This window comes from Triticum dicoccoides, chromosome 6B (genome assembly GCF_002162155.2).
Source record: "Triticum dicoccoides isolate Atlit2015 ecotype Zavitan chromosome 6B, WEW_v2.0, whole genome shotgun sequence".
Classification (NCBI taxonomy): domain Eukaryota; kingdom Viridiplantae; phylum Streptophyta; class Magnoliopsida; order Poales; family Poaceae; genus Triticum; species Triticum dicoccoides.
In genome coordinates, this window is record NC_041391.1 from 237,102,240 (window position 1) to 237,120,533 (window position 18,294).

Genomic DNA, 18,294 nt, shown 5'->3' on the forward strand with positions numbered 1-18,294 from the left:
ACGGCGGAGGGGCAAAACTGAGCATACCTAAAAATTAGGGGCAAAACTGAGTAGTGGGTTTGAGTTAGGGGCAGAACTGGAATTGGCCCCTCAAAAAATGCCATTAGACATCATTATTGTCAGGTCAAACCCGTTGACCATCTTATATGACAAAAATACCCCTAGACCCACATGTCAGCTCTCTCTTTATCACAATGATAACTGTGGGCTCCACTCGTCAAGAGTAAGCAAGTGAACCATTTTAGAGGAAAATAAGAGCGTCGTTGGGATCAAATGGGACCCACACTTTATTATAGTGAGATAGACGGAAAGCTGACATGTTGGCCCATAGATATTTAAAGACATTATAACCGAGCACTTTTCCTGCCCTCTCAGGCCATCAAGGTTTTTGGCCATCGGATCTTGTGGATGAACATTTTCTAGCCGTCCGATCGACTCCTGGATGGATGTTTCTAGGGCAGCTATTCCCGTAACAAATTCTGCCTTATATGGTTAATTGGGCCAATATGGGCTTTCTGATTGCACTTGTTGCTTGGTATTGCTCTGTAGAGAGAGGTAGTCGGTACGTCTCCTTCCCCTTCTCTCCCTATCGCAAAAAATCCCTTGAGAAGCAGTAAACCTAGGCGGCGGCCGTCGCGCCAAGCAGGCGGATGATAACATCTCAACGGAGGCCCTCTTGTTGGGTGCCTGGGTCCCTGCCCATGGATCTTTGTCGTCGCGCTGATGGTAAATTACGCCCCTTTCTCCTCCCGACCTCTCCTCTTCATCGTGACCTGGATGGATCCTAGGTGCCCTGCAGCCCCCGTCCTCATCGCCGTCATAGTACCTCCTCTCGCGCCTCCCGTATAACGTCCGCCGCTTGTTTGACCCCTTGGCTTCATCTCTTATCTCGTGGGACGAAACCCTACCATGCTCTAGCAGCGGAGCAGCTTCCCTTGCAATGGGCGTCTGTGCAGTTACAACCGTCATATCTGGCGAGCCCAATTAGCTTAAAAATACAGCACCCGGAGCTCAAGTCACAGGGGCATCACTGGCCAGGTTGTGACTGATTATAGCGGATTGAGCCCACACCCAGGTGTTGACGATCACAGGCGGCCGGTCGCTGATGAAGGAAATGGAACCCAATGAAGGGATCCTGAAAGTCCATGGTACACACATGTCTCAACAACATTTCTTTGGAAAAATCACATACAAAGGTTATCTTTTTTGTTCTTGATGTTCAATTAGTTCATAGGATACAACTTGTAGTTCTGGACTTTGCCTGAACTCTGCTCTTTTGCTACCTAGGTGGATCCTAGATGCTCTTATTTTGCTCATGGCCTAAACTTAGCTTTTCATAAATGGGTACAGCTAACAACTTAACATGGCTAAATGATTTGCTGGGTCCCAAGATGTAGTCCACCGAGACAGTAGAATTGTTCTTATCTGATAAGTAAACTACATAATCATTACATCAGTAGTTGTTTTAGGCATACCTATCTCAACTATTGCCATTGAAATGTCTAAACAATGGCATAGAATTGTTCTTACCAGTTTTTTTAAAGAGATTCACCTGCAGTTTTCTTCGGGATAACGCCGAGTATGTAATACTACTAGCCAGAGTATAGTTTAATTACTATTACTGGCTAATTTGGCCAATCATACAATTATAGTCAGTTCTACCATACAATCATCAAACATTTATATAGGACAGCACATATAATCCTATCTGAAAGTTTTGTTGCCAATGAACCTAAGACTCCTTGAGCAGAATTACTTTCTTCTGAAGTTAATGGAGACATATACAGTTGTAGATTTTGGTCAGTTTTTGCTTTGCTGATTGATTATTTATATTTGACATGCTTATTCTGCATGGAGTTACTCAGACCATCTCTAAGATTGCAGGGGAACTAATACAACAAGCTTACGCGGAATGTAGGACATGAGCTCTTTAGATAATCTTGCTTGGCTGTATGGATTAATTTCATGTGGTAAATTAACTATTCTGAAAATCAAAGCTGCAGACCTTGTCATCAGCAAAAAAGGGTGTTTTGTGAATGGAAGCAGTGGGTTGAAGTTTATCTGGAATAGGGCATTGTGGCACACCATGCACTGTCCTCTTCATCATTTTCGAGGGTGCCATCATGATGTCTGCATTTACCTACACCGCCTACTTTATCTTAGACCTTCAATTAATTGGTACACTCCATATATTATACAGTTTGGCGAATTTTGAAAAATGTTAAGCTGCACTACTGTAATCTAGGGTTTTCCTATACTTATACCGGTAATATATGTTAACATGTTTAATAGTTGGGCAGAAAGTTTCAGTTGATTGTAACTGCTTCATCGTAGAAAGAAACATGCCATATATATGCTACTTCAATCCTATGTGGGATTTTATTAATGCTGTTGTAGCTTGGAATTGTCTACTTATGTCTCGTGATGCTATGATCCAGTTCTGTATTTCGCCAATGTGTGCCTGTAGTAGGACAAATAAAATCTCCTCAAATGTCAGATTTTGATTGTTCCCCTACGACGTACCCTATGGCTAACTTTGTTGTTACAAGCTATCTCTACATCGAATATTAGTCTCTCACATCAAATATGCATAATTGTATGGTTTATGTGCATGACATTTGAATTATATATCCATACATTTCTTTACTTGATCTCTCAAAGGTTCAAGGTTTTTTTAGAGATGCAGCCGGGTACGCATCTGTCCATGAAGAGAAAATTACAAAAGGACGACCGTTAAAGCATCAACAATTGGTATAGTTTTAGCTTTGTGGACAGATGTAATGTTGTGGACGTGTATGCTTGCATCGAGGTTTTTTAGAGTTATTGTTTTGTGCAAAAACTAGATCTGAAGCTTTCAACATTGTTCATTTTCATGCATAAATTCAGGTTTGCTTTTCTCAAAGAATAATTTTATTATACGTTAGCACTTCCAACATTGTTCAGCTTCAAGCATAAATTCAGGTTTGATTTTCTTATAGAATGATTCTCTTGTAGGTTAGATTTCAAAGCTTTCAAAATTGCACAGTTTATGCATAAATTCATGTACTAGAGATCAAAATTGAGCCCAAGAAGGCCTTTTATGGTCTGCCAATGATCACCCTGTTGCATTGTTCCTGAGGTGTAACAACTACTCCCTCTGTTCCCAAATATTTGTCTTTCTAGGCATTTCAAATAGACACAACATACGGATGTATATAGACATATTTTAGAGTGTAGATTCACTCATTTTGCTCTGTATGTGGTCATTGGTTGAAATCTCTAGAAAGACAAATATTTAGGAACGGAGGGAGTATATTACATCATGCTATTTATATTACCTTGATGTCTCATTATTCTGATGTATGCCTATTTATTTTTAGAAATACCTACCATTTTATTGTAGAAATATACGGGCGCAGCAACGCGTGCCATTAATGATCTAGTTTTGGTCATTATAACATGACAAACGAGATTCGAGCTCACAGTAATGGTGTCCAGTGGCACTTTTGAGCATGTGCCTAACGAAGCGATGGTATTTTTGAGCAGTTGAAATTCTTAGTGGCAAAACTGAGTAGTGGGATATAACTAGTGGCATAAATGAGAAAAAAACTTTTTATTTATTCAAAACATTTACTTTCATGAATAGACTGAATTTGGTTATAGTACTACTTTAATGTGCAGTGTTGATGCAGTCTGGATTTTTTTTTCACCTTTCAGAATCTTTTACTACTTTGGTCTGTCCTTTGTTCTTGAATAAAAATTGTCAGCTGCATTGTCTAGGATCCAGTTTTGTTTTTTTGAGAATCATCGGGGAGGAGTCCCTCCACCTGGTCTGATTTGTGTGCAAATATACATTTCCCAGTCAATCACTGACAACTCGTTCCATTATGTGGAAGGGGGTAGCATGGCAAAAATCTAACACTAATCTAACTGGCCCAGGAAGGCAGGAACAAAATAGCTGCTAATCTTGGTCGCGTCAAATCCCTGGTAGAAGTATTAACCAGCCAACGGATCAGATTCACGCACACTCGCGCAGGCTCCACCGAACGGATCACAGGAGGACATCGAACGGCTGCCGTTGCACCATCAGCAAGCCGTCCACTCCGGAGCACAGCTCGCCAGTCGCCGCCACTACGCCTCCGTCCCCCGATCAGCCATGGCGGGCGAAACCCTCGCGGCCTCCCCCGCCTCGTCACCAAAACCCTAAACCCTATCCCACCGCCGAACCCCGCCACCCCAGTCCACACGTCCGGCGCGGCGGCCATGGGGCCCCGTGGAGACGGCGTCCGCTTCATCTCCTCCGGCGTCAAGCTCCCGCGCGCCTCCCCGGCCCCTGCCCCGGCGCACGCCCTGCTCTCCGCCGCGCTCCCCCCGTTCGCTCACATCGGCCGGGCCATCGACGCCGCGGCCCGCCGCGTCGCCGCGTCGTTCCCCCGCGTCCCAGCCGCGCGGGCCGAGACGCCGGCCGCGCCCTTGCCGCGGAGGCACGGGAAGGACGGCGGCGGGGCCGGGGGCGAGGAGCGAGTCCTAATCAGCGAGGTGGCGGTGCGGGGAAAGGACGGGGAGCCCCTCGAGAGGCCCGAGCTGGAGGAGGCGGCCGCCGCGGCCCTGCGAGCGTGCCGCCCCAACGCGGCGCTCACGGTGAGGGAGGTGCAGGAGGATGTGCACCGCGTGGTGGAGAGTGGCCTCTTCCGCTCCTGCATGCCCGTTGCTGTCGACACCCGCGACGGCATTCGCCTTGTCTTTGAGGTCAGGATTTTGCCTGTTCCCCAATCCCTTTCCCGTGGCTTATTTTTGGAGTTGAAGGTTGAGAAATTTGGGATGTTCTGTTGTTTAGGTGGAGCCGAACCAGGACTTCCACGGGCTGGTCTGTGAGGGTGCCAACATGCTGCCTTCCAAGTTCCTAGATGACTCATTTCGCGACCGCCATGGTACTTGTTCTCATGTTTAAGAGTCTGTTACGTTAGATATGGTTATTCATTTGTGTAACCGAGTGTGTTGATTTACTTTGCACAGTGCTACATGAACCAACACTGCATGTTAGCTTTAGTCCATTTAAGTATGTAAATTTGTCTGGCACAGAGATATCTAGAATGCATAAGAGAATTACCCATACCATGCCTATTTTATCTAATGTAACATTGGTCTAAAATGAGGCCTGCATTGAAAAATTATCACCGTTTTTGGTCCTATTATGATACCAATAGATTGAACTGTGCAGCATAATTATGCGACAGTTACAATGCAAAAGCGACATGGCAAATAAAGCACGCCTTTTATGCGGACTCACATGGTTCTTGTTGTTGGTTTAGTTTTAATCTTAAAGCCTGTTTTTCTACACTGCATAGAAATCTATGGTAAAATAGGTCCATCTACAGTGACATAATCTCTCAGTATCCTTTCTTTATAGAGAAATGATGTAAAACTACTGAATTAGGAACTGAGTTGGCCTCAGTTTGGTGGGAGAGTGTACAATTCTATAGCCTTGGTCAAGTCCTCTTCACTTGAGTGTGGGGTGTATATCTCTTCTTTAACAGAACATGTAGTTCCTCCTGCATGTTTCTTCAAATATTATTTCTCTAAAAGAAAGAGAAACGATTTTTTTAATATTAGTCTATTATTATTAGCTTCTAAGATTTGTTCTTGAGACCTATGATTGGTGTTTGCATTATGCAGGGAAAATAATCAACATAAGACATTTAGATCAAGTGATTAAGTCCATTAACGGATGGTATCAGGAGCGCGGTCTTACTGGCATGGTAGGTGGGGAAGCAATTAATATATATTCATATTCTACCATTTTGCATAATTTTTTGTTTTCTTCTATTTGGTGATGTATTGCAATTTGTTTGAGAACATTGCTGAACAATAGGCATCTGCTGCACTTGTCTTAAGGAACAAGTGTATATGCTTTATATATTCTTGGCTTCTAGTTCCACAGGACTTGAGTTGTCAATTTCTGTTTTTGTAATGCACTTGCCATCATTTACATCTCACCTGTCACCAGTTCCAAATTGGTAGGGCATACAACATAGTTCTGTTTTACCTGTTGTTTCTTACTTCCTGGTTCCTGCTATGTATATGGAACTTAATTGTCACGCCATGCTTTTGATTCTACATGTTCTTAATTGTAACAAACTAGAAACGTGATGCGAGAAAAAAATTGAATGTGTGGGAGTTGCTAACATGTTAGTTGTGTCTAGCAAACATTTAGGTGCGTACCATTTTTTGGTAAGAAGCAATATTATTTACAATTTTAGCTAGTAAAGTAATATTTTATTGCTATATAATGGTAAATCAACGAAGGCACTTGATTTTATTTCAGGTTTCGTATGCTGAGATCCTTTCTGGAGGAATTCTAAGGCTACAAGTTTCTGAAGCTGAGGTTAATAATATCAATATTCGCTTTCTGGATAGAAGAACGTGAGAATCATAGCTTGACTTAGTGAGATCCTCTTTGCTGATTAGTGTTTTATGGCCATTTATTACTCTGATCATTTGTATCTTCTTTCTCTTTCCATCTCTCTATCATTAGTGGTGAACCAACTATCGGGAAAACAAAACCAGAGACCATACTTCAGCAGCTTACCACCAAGAAGGGTCAGGTCAGAGCATTTTAGAAGTTACTTGCTGTATTTGTATTTTAATCTACTTTGCACGTATTATTGATGATATCCATGATTTTATGAACAGTTCTCATTTCACACTTTGGTATACCGGTATATGGTGATATACGTTTAAGTATTTTTAGTGTGGTGTGGAAGTTGCTATGCAAATACCATGACCAAAACTACAAGTACTATTGTTAAAAGGATGTCAACAATATACCAAATGTGGTTGGAATCGGATCATGCTTGCATAGTTTTTGTGTATGTAGGCTTGGTTTGATGTCAATTTGAAACTGCTGTCCTCTAGCCTTGATGCTGTAATGGACATCTTATCTATCTTATTAATGATGAAAATAGGCATACAATAGAGCACAAGTGAAAAGAGATGTTGAAACAATACTCACTATGGGAATTATGGAGGATGTCACAATAATTCCGCAGCCTGTGGGAGGTGAAGCTAATTTATAATTCCCATTTTCTTGAAGCTGGTCTTCATTTTCTCAAGTACCTGTGCTCTTATCTATTGTCTTGTGCAGATTCTAATAAGGTGGATCTTGTCATGAATCTTGTTGAACGCAAATCCGGTGGTTTCTCTGCTGGTGGTGGCATTTCGAGTGGGTTAGTGCTGTTTATTTAGTGAACCCCATTGAGTGAATTGTATGCTTTCATAATGTATGTTTCTTAACCTGTGAGGCGCTGAGGTAGTTTGTTATGTACTGGATTTCGAATACCATATGTGGCCTATATACAAAACAATTGTCTTAACATATACCATGCTATTTTCTGTGCAGGATAACAAATGGGCCTCTTTCTGGATTAATAGGCAGGTCAGTAGATTCCTCAGTAAATACTATCTTATTTCCTCTGGGATGGAATATGGCTTGTTTAATTATGTAATAATATTGCCATGGTAATACTTTGAAGATTTAATCGTTCTTAGCTCCAACTGAGCTTCGAGCCTTTCTAAAATAACTAACAATTCCAAGAAGCAACCTGACATATAACCTGTTCATAATTAACTATAGGCTTAAAATGTATCAGTTAGAAAGGGGCTCGTGCTCATGATATGAGCTATTCTCAAGCCCCGCCATCACATTGTAGGGCTAAAGTTAAGATGACCCTCCAAAGCCCAAGCATGACTTTAGGAACTGGCAATTTTAGATGTTGGTTTTAATTTTGTTATTTATCTTATACCTGCCTGGTTAAACTAGGAAGTTCTAAATCTTTTTTTTTTACCTCACACTGGAGTTTTTAAACAGCTTTGCATATTCTCAGCGGAATGTTTTTGGGAGGAACAAGAAGTTGAATCTCTCACTAGAGAGGGGCCAAATAGATTCTATATTTCGTTTAAACTACACTGACCCTTGGATTGACGGTGACAATAAGAGGACCTCCAGAACTGTCATGGTTCAGGTATTTACCTTTAGTATGATATCATCACAGTTCGATGATTCAATCAGCTGTGAATCATGTGCATGCGCTTACGATAGTTTTCCTTGTCAGAACTCTAGGACCCCTGGAACACTTATCCATGGTGGGGAGCATCCTGACCATAGTCCTATTACAATTGGACGGGTAACTGCTGGCATTGAATATAGCCGACCTTTCAGGCCTAAATGGAGTGGTACTCTTGGATTGATATTTCAGGTAAACACGTGAATAAGAGTTGTAGTAATCGATTCGCCTTTTCCCCTGCATGTAGGCCTATATAGTTGTATTAATAGTTGTAGCAGAAGTCTAAAGCAGACATAGTTGTGTACTCATGTGATGTTGGTACTAACTTTGTTGATTGAACCGTATAAATATGCATTACTGTTTCCTTTGCTTACCTCTCCCTAAAAATAGCCTAACTGCTTTCTGTTGACACTTTCTATGCAGCATGCTGGTGCTCGTGATGATAAAGGCAATCCTATGATCAGAGATTTCTATAACAGCCAATTAACTGCAAGGTCTCAATCCTGATTTCTCATTCAACTTTAGTTTGTACCACAAGTATATACTCCCTCCGTTCCTAAATATAAGTCTTTTTAGAGATTCTAATATGGACTACGTACGGAGCAAAATGAGTGAATCTACACTCTAAATATGTCTATATACATTCATATGTACTTCATATAGAAATCTCTAAGAAGACTTATATTTAGGGACGGGGGGAGTACATAACAGTGTACATCATGAATACAGTTGTCAGATTAAGTTACTATTCGAAATGTGATAGTCCTGTCATGAAAATGCAGCGGAAATCCTTATGATGATACATTACTTGCTAAGCTTGAAAGTGTCTACACAGACTCTGGAGATCATAGCTCTACAATGGTTAGTATTTATCCTCTGCATTTTACTATTTTCTAATCTTGCTGTGACAATTTCTTATATCATACTGTTGTTACTGCTTCCAGTTTGTTTTCAACGTCGAGCAAGGTCTGCCCATTCTTCCAGAGTGGCTTAGTTTCAACAGAGTGACAGCCCGTTTGAGGCAGAGCTATGAAATTGGTCCTGCCCGACTTCTTCTAAGGTATGTTTTAGGCATGCCGTGCCATACCAATAGTGAAAACATCAGTTTAACCTGGAGGTCTGCACACAGTGGACTTACATTTTTGTTGTTATGTTACCTAATATATCATTTTATTCTATGATCTAGTGCTTCTGGAGGTCATGTGGAGGGAAACTTTTCGCCTCATGAAGCATTTGCAATTGGTGGGACAAACAGTGTAAGAGGATATGAAGAAGGTGCTGTTGGTTCTGGCCGCTCATATGCAGTTGGTAGTGGTGAAGTCTCTTGCCGCTTGGTAAGCCTTGCCTCTCTTGTTCGCAATATTAAGTTATTTGTTTAAACTGAACATCCACATGAAACACCTCTACATAAAATGCGCACAACCATATGCTATTCTCATAAAGAACTAGTCAGCAACATCAATGCACACATATCAAGAGAAAACTAAAAATGCAGTATTTGATTTAGTTTGCAATTTTAGGATGAAGTCTTATTTGCTCGTATTTAAGAATATAACAGTAAATCGATTATTTTGTTTGAGACAAAAATAAATAAATACACATGCAGTTCAGTGTAACATCTCCAATCCATGTTGGACACATATTAACTGCATTATGCAGGCGTGCAACCTGGTACCTGTGCATGCATGGCCCTTCTTAGCCACGCATAGGAGGGTACTATTTTGAATACCCAATGATTTGTTACTTGTCAATGACAAACTATTTTGAATTATTTCTGTACTTGTGTTAATGATCCAATGATTTGTTACTTGTCATACATAATTTCATGGCTGGAAAATTAGTACTTTAATCGTGGACTATTCATGATTGCTACCTGCCATGACATCAAATGCATTTGACTAGTTCTTGTGCTACTCTGATGTATGTTATGCTTGCCGTATGATTTGCATTAAAGAAAAAAAAATCAGCCTGCTTTGATTACTCACAGTTGTCATTTTCTGTGTAGTTTGGTCCGTTGGAAGGTGTGGTCTTTGGTGACTATGGTAGTGATCTTGGCTCTGGTCCAACAGTTCCTGGTAAGTCATGTTGTACTCACATTTTGCTGTGATATATAATTTTTAGTCCATATCTGTGGTCTCGAAAGCAGGCTGGCTCTGTACATGTACTCAAATTCTCTAAGCCTTGTTTTGGGTTTGAGGAAAAATCTCCAATTCAGATTCAGAATGAAGAAAACTATTGCTTTTGGCCCCTATTCTAGTTAGAAGATTTTGCTGCTGCTGGAACAGGCCTGACAGGGGTTCCACCTCCTGATTTTGTAGAGCAATTTTGATGTATCACCTCTTCTCATTTGCGCAATCTCTCGTCGTTTTTTTTAGGTGACCCAGCAGGAGCACGTGGGAAGCCAGGAAGCGGTTACGGGTATGGTGTTGGCATCCGTGTGGACTCCCCGCTGGGACCTTTGAGACTTGAATACGCTTTCAATGACAAACAAGCAAGACGATTTCACTTTGGGGTTGGGCACAGAAATTAAACTGTCGAGGTGTCTGTTATTTGATCTCTGTCAGCCTTAATCTGATTTACTGAGCATGCACTGTTAGGGATAGTGCTGTCGTCTTTGCGATGTCGATAGAAGTTTCCGCAAAGCAAATTTTGTGTAGCCCAGATTGCCTGAACATATACAGTTCTCCATTCCTTCAATCCTGTGTAAACTTTGCTGGAAGCCACAACCAGAGAAGGTTCTCCAGCTGGCAAGTCGCAGCGAGTTTTGTTGATATGAAAATTTGAGCTAAGAAATCAAAATTGAGGACCTGTGTTGGTAATGCGCCGCATGCTTGCTTGAATCCAGCAAGCCATGTTTGCATGTAATGCAGCGGCTCCAGGTAGCCATCCCGCTAGGTTGTTTGAAACTTTGAACAATTTGGCCAACACATATTCCTGGGAATGTCACCATGTTCAGCTCGATGGACTTTCCTCATCTCCAAGTTTGTAATGATAATCTGAACGATCAGTGTCGTGTTATGAGTTGTAACTAACCACAATGCTCATGTGCAACATCTCGTGAGCAACAATATAACTAACCGCAATGCTCATGTGCAACATCTCGTGAGTGACAGCAAAACAATCACGGCAAGAGAGAATTTGGTGAAGGCGATTGATTCTTCAAGTACAGTTCCTAATTTCTTTGCACCTACCTTTGGATGAAATCATAATCCAAGTAGACTCAGTCTAGAAATTCTAGCACCAAAGTCCCAACAGGCCCCATGGGCAAACACAACATCATTTCAACGAGCCAGTTGGAAACAGTACTCCAAAGCAAGATTGCTTTTAAATACTCTATATGGCAAGAGAAAAGAAATTGATGATGTATAAACTTTCAACACAATCAAAAGGGTTAACAGGACCAACTGCAGTCTGGAGCCATGATTGTGAGCAGGTATTTAAAAGTGTCGAATCGGAATGCCACAAATCAGTTCTAGTTGCATCTTCTTACTGGACAGCAAACCCAGCGGTTGTGTCTGTCACCCCATATGATTCTCTTAAACAACAAAATGAGGGATGTCCAGCCACCGCATATGGGTCGCCACACTGCTGTATTTCCTACTCCCTCCGTTCGGAATTACTTGTCGCGAAAATGGATGTATCTAGACGTATTTTAGTTCTAGATACATCCATTTTCAAGACAAGTAATTTCGAACGGAGGGAGTAGTAAACAACGGTCAGACACAATGACGAGGAGTAATAGTGTATGCTACACATGGCGAATGCAATCCCATCTTGTTTCTTGGTCCTTGCCTTCAGAGCACAAAGAAAGGTTGACGTGTGGCAAAGTTCTCGGGCTTCAGAAGACACTATGAACAGCTGGTATAGTTGCAGTGGTGCAGTCATATGTCACAAGCTGATCTCCTTCGGTAGGCTGATCTCCAGGAAATACAAGCTGCCAATGTGGAACCGCAAATTAGGTATGTAGAGAAAAGAATAATGTTGCTGCTTATTTTCCAAGAATATAACAGTGTCCTCTGCTTTCAAGGCATGGGGCTGTGTATAACAACGTGATAATGAAAAGCAATTGTGTCAAAATTAGCATGTGCTGTGAAGTGTGAAGGAATGTGGGTTATGCATTTGTACTGTGAAAATGCGTATGGCAGGTTAGAATTGTGCGAATATGGGCATAACACAGATGCATTTGGCTAATGACTATTGATGATTGCATTAATGCATATGGCTGCTGACAAAATTTACTCAGGTCCATATCTTTGCTTGGGTGAAGGGAGCAGTATGTTTAAGGCTATTGCCAAACACTGCTGCAAACATATTATTATGCCATGTTTGGGTAAAGGGACCGGTATGTTTAAGCCTATTGTCAAACACTGCTGCGAACATATTATTATACTAATGCAACCTTCATGCCATAAATTCACCCTATAGATGATAGAACATAAGTCATTTACTCATTTTCTCTGTGATGCACTCACTGCCAACAGCATATGATGTCAATCTGCTACGATACTATCAACTACTCCCTCCGTCCCATAATATAAGAGTGTTTTTAACACTACACTAGTGTCAAAAATGCTCTTATATTATGGGATAGAGGGAGTAGAATACAAGAACTCAATTACCACCCTCTAACATAGATATTAGTTGTTTTTTCTCAAATCACAGAGTAGAAGTGCTTCAGAACTATACAGACAAGTCCTTTGTTCAGAGACATCAACAAACCTCGCAGACATGACGGCCATGCCAACAAAGACTGCTTTGACAGCTTGCTTCTGGCCAGCATAGTCAAATGCTAGAGGTAACAACTCATGCAAAGTGAGGAAAGCCATAACACCACCAACTGCGTAAAGACAAATGGGAAGTCAACAAATTACTAAGCATGAAATATCACGTTTTAGCTCTACCAACAGACTAACCTGATGCAAGTAGGCCTTCAAGAATTTCAGGATTTAAGTTGCTCGGAAACAAGACAGCTGCAGTAATCACATTTGCATCAGTGGTCGATAGGTTATTAAAGAATAATCTTACAGAAAGGCTCACAAAAATAGCATACCTACAAAAAATACTCCTAGTGGCTCAGCCAAACCAGAGAGTGTTGCATATTTAAATGCTTGCCATTTGCTTTGATATGCAAGAAAGAAGGAAACACAGAGAAACATTATCAGCTGCAAAAAAGTAAGTCCAATAATGACAAAAGGAATAAAAGGAAATATTGAGCTATAAAGAGAAATTATAATTTCCCTTCTTTCTAAAGTACAATCATTTCAAACATGGTCATGCTTTGTAGGTGCTTTGGAATCTAATCGCCCTTTAAGACTGGAAGAACAGATAAAGCTCACATAGCCAAGATCAGAGCCACATTTGAGAAGTTCTTAGATTGTATGTCATTTAATGATAATGCATAACAAGCATGACTTATATTTGTGTAACCAACTTATAACATTTGGCTACAGAAAACCAAGAATTCGTAGCACTTGCGGTAGTGGACTCAAGACTCATTTGTGAAAGCTGGTGTGAACTTCAAACTTCACTAATTATTCATCTCTACATGGGGAAAACAGGTACCTTTTGGTAGCAAAATAGAGTGGCAGAGCTACAGCAACCCCCTGAGAAGGTAAAAAGTGTCAACTAGTTAGGATAGTAGATCAAAAAGGAAATTGGCAACATGTCAGACTGTCAGCAGTCTCGGATATACTCCCTCCGTCCCAAAATAAGTGTAACTGATTTAGCACAACTTTGTACTAAATCAGCAACACTTATTTTGGGACGGTGGGAGTATGATTTTGTAGAACTATGGCTTCTTTTTAATTTCTCTCCATAAAATGGAATTATTTAATTTTCCGTGTAGTAATTTCTTTCAAAATAATAGATCCTGCTAACACAATTTGCAAACTCTCCCTTGTACGTAATGATATGTTTGATGCCAACTAATTCTACTATGGTCACTAAGCATCAAACTGAACTACACAGATCAAAAGGAAAAATATAAAAGTTGGATAGTGTGGAGACCTAGCAAATATCAGAATACTCGAAACTTCATGGCAAAACAACACTGCAAATGAGTTAAGATTCATCACGGCCCTCTTGTCTTGCCATGAATTAGTTTGCCATGAGATTGGGCTTTCATATATCAAACCTATATATTGACTCCCTGGTACACTATAACAAACAAATTTTTCATGGCAGTTGAATCTTCTTACAAAGAGCACCCCAAGGGCTATCCTAAGTGCCAATGGTGCAATACATAGCTGCATATAAGAATTCTTAGGCTACTTAACCAGAAAGGCTGATAGGTTGATTTATATACCTCGGGTATGTTATGTAAAGCAATAGCGATAGCCAAGTTAACTCCCACGCGAAGACCCTGCATTTTCGTTATAACCGAATATAATTAGTGCAAGCTATAAATAGTAATAAAAAAGGTGCATGAACCCTTGGAAAACCAAAACAACCAAGCTATGCTCCAGTAATTTTTCTACTGTAAAAAAATGCAAGGTGCAAAACGTCCTCTTAGCAAATCAATGATGCCACTACACTGAGATGAATACACGACGGCATTACCTTCACGGATCCAAGAAATACTGCCATTCCCTCAGGAAAATTGTGCAAGCTAATTCCTGCAGCTCAGAATAAGTACAAAGTCAAAACGATTGTGATGAATGTTTGACTTCAGTCAAAGCTAATATGCTGAGTATATAAAAACAGAGGCAGTAACTTACCAACAGCAGTAATGATGCCACTGAATAAGACTTGCCGGCGATGTTTTTTCATCATATCTTTGCCTGACCCGTCATCATCAGTCTGCTTTCCACAAAAGAAAACCAACTTCTATTCAGCCCACTTATTTTGGTAAGAAAACAGATTTGATATGAATGATGCTGGAAACATCCCCGAGGATTGTTCATTCCAACCTTTTTCTTGCTTGCATCAGTTGTTGGGACAAAGGTTGGCTCTGGAATAAACTTGACAACGAAACCAAAGAAAAGAACTCCCGCAAAGAACTGCAAGATATCGCAATGTGTTATCTGAGATAGACTGAAGTTTCATGACATGGATTCTAAAACTGCAAGAAAGATCTAACCCACCCAAAGGTTAGCCTTCAAGAAGCCAATGGAGTTGAGTGCATTGTGTGCCAAGTCTAGAAACGAGATGCTCAACATAAGTCCAGCAGCAAAGCCCTGCATGTAGCATGAGCAATACATAGAACACGAACAATCGGACAACCATTACTTTTACTTACCTAAAGGACAGATAATCAATAACTTAAAAAAAAGGCAGTTGATGATGACCTGGAGGAGGCCGAGCCTCTTAAGGTCAGGGGAAGGGTTGACGATCACGAGCAGCGCACCTGAAGACACAAATCTTGAGCTCAGCTTAAGCGGTCACAAAGAATCCTCGCAGGATATCACGTACTCCCTCCGTTCCAAAATATAGTGCGCCCGCGCTTTTCAAGGTTCAACTTACTTTTGCTCCCGCCGCAGTAATTTATGGTCAAAGTTGAAGCACGGGAACCGAGGACGCACTATATTTTGGAACGGAGGGAGTACAAGCATCAGAAACTGCTGACTAGCACGTGGAGGCGCATTAGGCAACCGTGTTAGGCCAACAAGCAAGGTTTGCCGTTACAACCTGAGCGTCATAAAAACAATAGGAAAGCCATAACCTCGGCGTGGAACTAGCTTTGGCGCTCTGTAAATCAGTCTGACAGGCCCCTGGACTACCAGCTTCATCTATCTATGCATTCTGATGAATGTTGGGCTGCGGCGATTGATGACTAGTTGTCCTGCCTGGGTTCATGTAACACGGCACAAAACTCCGTCTCTTTGCAAATAGCAAGGCACTGGGTTCTTTTCTAATAATTGTGTAACACGACTGAACAAGAAGATGCTAGAATTATCCCCGAAAAGGCCGCGCAAACGCTGAAAATCCTCAAGTCAGGCGACAGACACACGGTGGCGGTCAAGCCGGCAGCAAGCAGCCGGGTTGGGGCTCGGGGGGAGAGAATCAGAATCTGTGGCGGGATGGCGCGTACCGAGGGAGGTGCTGAGGCCGCCGACGAAGGAGAGGGCGAGCGCCACCAGCACGTGCTGCTCCATCTCCGCCGCGCTCGCGCTCGCGCTCGCGCCTAGGGTTTGAGGGGCCGCCGGCCGAGGAGCGGAGAGAGGGGAGGCGAGGAGAGGGAGATACGACTAGTGGAGCGGAGGGATCATGAGGGAGGGAGGATGGGGATGGGTTGGAGGGAGGGAGGAATAGGGGAACTGCTTCCCAATCACGAACTGCTCAACTGCCTTTGTGGCATTTCAATCTATTTGTAGCGAATACTGATATAAATAAAGGCATATTGAAATACTAGTGAAAATCGTGCCACTACTGGCCTGTGTCTGCGTGGCATGAATCATGGTGCTCACTGCACCTTCTCCCACGACCATTTTTCTCGAATTCTTCTTTTTTATTTCCCTGGTCTTGGAGGCAATCGATTTATATATCTTCTCAAAGACCAGATTTCGAAAAAGATAATCTTCTCAAAGATTCCAACCCAAACGGCTGCCACAAGCCAATCAAGTATCCGATGCCATATCAATCAAAAGAAAAATGAAAGAAGAGACCAAGGCAGGCAGTACCAACAGCTGGAATAGAATAGAATAGAATCACAACAAATATCATTCAATTTGTTCGAATGAAATGATAACACGGCGCCATTGGCCACGGGTTACAGACGCGGATTGGGTTGAGTTTACCAAACGGGTCGAAAAGAGGAATTACATGGTAGTAGTGCCGATAAATGTGCGGCGTAATCATCATAGAGTGGTCATTCGTTGATCGGTGGATTGAATTGAAATTAAATTAAATTTAAATCAAATCAACCGACGCGTCTGCGTGGCGCCGCGTGGGAGCGTGCGCGTCTCAGTGCAGGTAGTAGGCGACGAGGGAGACGAGGAGCGCGGCGGCGCCGGGCGCGCCGGCGATGGCGCCGCTGGTGGCCGGGGCTCCGGCGGCTGCTCCGGCGGCCGCGCCGGTCGCGCCGGGGGACTCGGCCGGCGCCTCGGCGGCCGGGGTGGTCGCCGCGACCAGGGAGGCGGAGGCCACCAGGGCGATCAGCACGGCGCAGGCAATCTTCTTCATCTCCATGGCTTCTGCCTCTCTCTCCTCGCGGGTACGGTACGGTTGCACGGGGCCTGCGCAAAAGAAACAAACAGCAAGCGGCTAGGCGGTCGAGGAGGAGGGGGAGAGGTCGGCCGGCGAGGCGCGGTTTATTCCGGTGGTGGGAGCGGGGCGGGGGGAGGGCGGCTCGGTCGCTCTCTGCAAGGCCTGGGAGAGGGTGGGGTGGCGCGGCGCCGCGTTTTGTAGGGCGCGCGAGCGGCCATGAGAGGGCCTCGCCTGCCCGTCGGTTGCCGCCCTGCCCAAATTAGCTTCCGTACGGATGGCCATTAGCGCGCGGCGGGAGCATGCGGACGACATTGCCTTACCTTTGCTTGTGTGCCTGGAAAAAGGGAACGGTGATGGTTAATCGGCCCGCGGAATATGAGTTTGATTAATTAAAATTCGGTTATATCAAACGATTGCCCCTCCGCATTTTCATCTCATGTGCGGATGTACCTCGTGATTATCAAACAATTCGATTAGTTGGCCCAGAAACAGTTCAACCAAGTGCGGATGTACCTCATGAAGAACGTTCGAATATCACGATATAAAAGCATCCCTTGTACTCCCCCATCCATGTCAACTTCGTTGTTTTAGTATAACTTTTTGCTAAATCAACAATAATTAATATGGATCAAAAGAAGTAGCTTAATTATTTGTCATATACTGATCCTTTAATTCTTCATTTTTAGAGAACTGAACATGTTCTTCGTCCAGCCCATGGATTCACCATGTACTTAATCCTAATCCTAGGATGTCCACCATGTATTCCAGGGTCCTTGTCAATGGGGCGTTCATGAATGCAATACCCATGGACGGGGTCTCCGATAGGGAGACCCCTACTCGTCGATGTTGTTTGTAACCATCATGGATTGTCCTGCTGCTCTCATCAATGTTAGCGTCAACCCGAGTTACTCAAGCCCATTGGTGCCACCCGCATGCCATTTCGTGCACCTCTTTGTACGCTGACTCCAACCTCAAGATGGCTGATTACCAAGATTACTTGACAAGATACTTTCCAAAGTCAGGTGTTGGAAGCTCGGTCACATGGGCCTCGACGGGCGATTGATCATGCTCAAACGTGTGTTGTTTGTTATGGTGGCGTTCCAAATTC

The 18,294-nt window shown here is 42.7% G+C and overlaps 2 protein-coding genes across 4 annotated transcripts; one reads left to right on the forward strand and one right to left on the reverse strand.

Moving 5' to 3' along the window:
- The first annotated feature begins 611 nt into the window (after nucleotides 1-611).
- On the forward strand, nucleotides 612-10,848 carry LOC119323672 (outer envelope protein 80, chloroplastic-like). Of its 2 annotated transcripts, XM_037597370.1 has the most exons (18): nucleotides 709-726; nucleotides 2,662-2,751; nucleotides 3,919-4,728; nucleotides 4,817-4,910; nucleotides 5,656-5,738; nucleotides 6,305-6,402; nucleotides 6,515-6,584; nucleotides 6,945-7,038; nucleotides 7,124-7,205; nucleotides 7,379-7,414; nucleotides 7,847-8,000; nucleotides 8,091-8,234; nucleotides 8,466-8,536; nucleotides 8,825-8,903; nucleotides 8,987-9,102; nucleotides 9,229-9,376; nucleotides 10,048-10,117; nucleotides 10,418-10,848. In XM_037597370.1, exons 1-18 carry the CDS (start codon nucleotides 724-726, stop codon nucleotides 10,570-10,572), a joined length of 2,397 nt encoding a protein of 798 aa, XP_037453267.1. In that variant the 5' UTR covers nucleotides 709-723; the 3' UTR covers nucleotides 10,573-10,848. The 2 variants fall into 2 exon arrangements, with proteins under 2 accessions (XP_037453268.1, XP_037453267.1); XM_037597371.1 differs by lacking the exon at nucleotides 2,662-2,751 and having other exon boundaries at nucleotides 612-726; nucleotides 10,418-10,572.
- Nucleotides 10,849-11,387: 539 nt separating this feature from the next.
- On the reverse strand, nucleotides 11,388-16,318 carry LOC119323674 (zinc transporter ZTP29). 2 transcript variants are annotated; one of them, XM_037597372.1, is made up of 12 exons: nucleotides 16,072-16,318; nucleotides 15,329-15,387; nucleotides 15,125-15,217; nucleotides 14,951-15,040; nucleotides 14,759-14,843; nucleotides 14,601-14,656; nucleotides 14,347-14,403; nucleotides 13,605-13,645; nucleotides 13,093-13,160; nucleotides 12,956-13,012; nucleotides 12,762-12,879; nucleotides 11,388-11,976 (listed from the first exon to the last, which is right to left on the reverse strand). In XM_037597372.1, the coding sequence occupies exons 1-12, from the start codon at nucleotides 16,133-16,135 to the stop codon at nucleotides 11,931-11,933; spliced, it is 834 nt and encodes a 277-aa protein (XP_037453269.1). In that variant the 5' UTR covers nucleotides 16,136-16,318; the 3' UTR covers nucleotides 11,388-11,930. The 2 variants fall into 2 exon arrangements, with proteins under 2 accessions (XP_037453269.1, XP_037453270.1); XM_037597373.1 differs by having other exon boundaries at nucleotides 14,759-14,840; nucleotides 16,072-16,313.
- Nucleotides 16,319-18,294: the final 1,976 nt, after the last annotated feature.

Bases quoted from the DNA above. Each gene is read 5' to 3' on its own strand.
- LOC119323672 (XM_037597370.1), top strand. The intron at 8,904-8,986 runs GTTAGTATTTAT...TACTGCTTCCAG, and splicing joins GAGATCATAGCTCTACAATG to TTTGTTTTCAACGTCGAGCA. The intron at 9,377-10,047 runs GTAAGCCTTGCC...TTTTCTGTGTAG, and splicing joins GTGAAGTCTCTTGCCGCTTG to TTTGGTCCGTTGGAAGGTGT.
- LOC119323674 (XM_037597372.1), bottom strand. From the start codon at position 16,135: ATGGAGCAGCACGTGCTGGTGGCGCTCGCCCTCTCCTTCGTCGGCGGC. The intron at 15,041-15,124 runs GTGGGTTAGATC...GATATCTTGCAG, and splicing joins TCTTGAAGGCTAACCTTTGG to TTCTTTGCGGGAGTTCTTTT. The intron at 13,161-13,604 runs GTACCTGTTTTC...TGCATATCAAAG, and splicing joins CTCTATTTTGCTACCAAAAG to CAAATGGCAAGCATTTAAAT.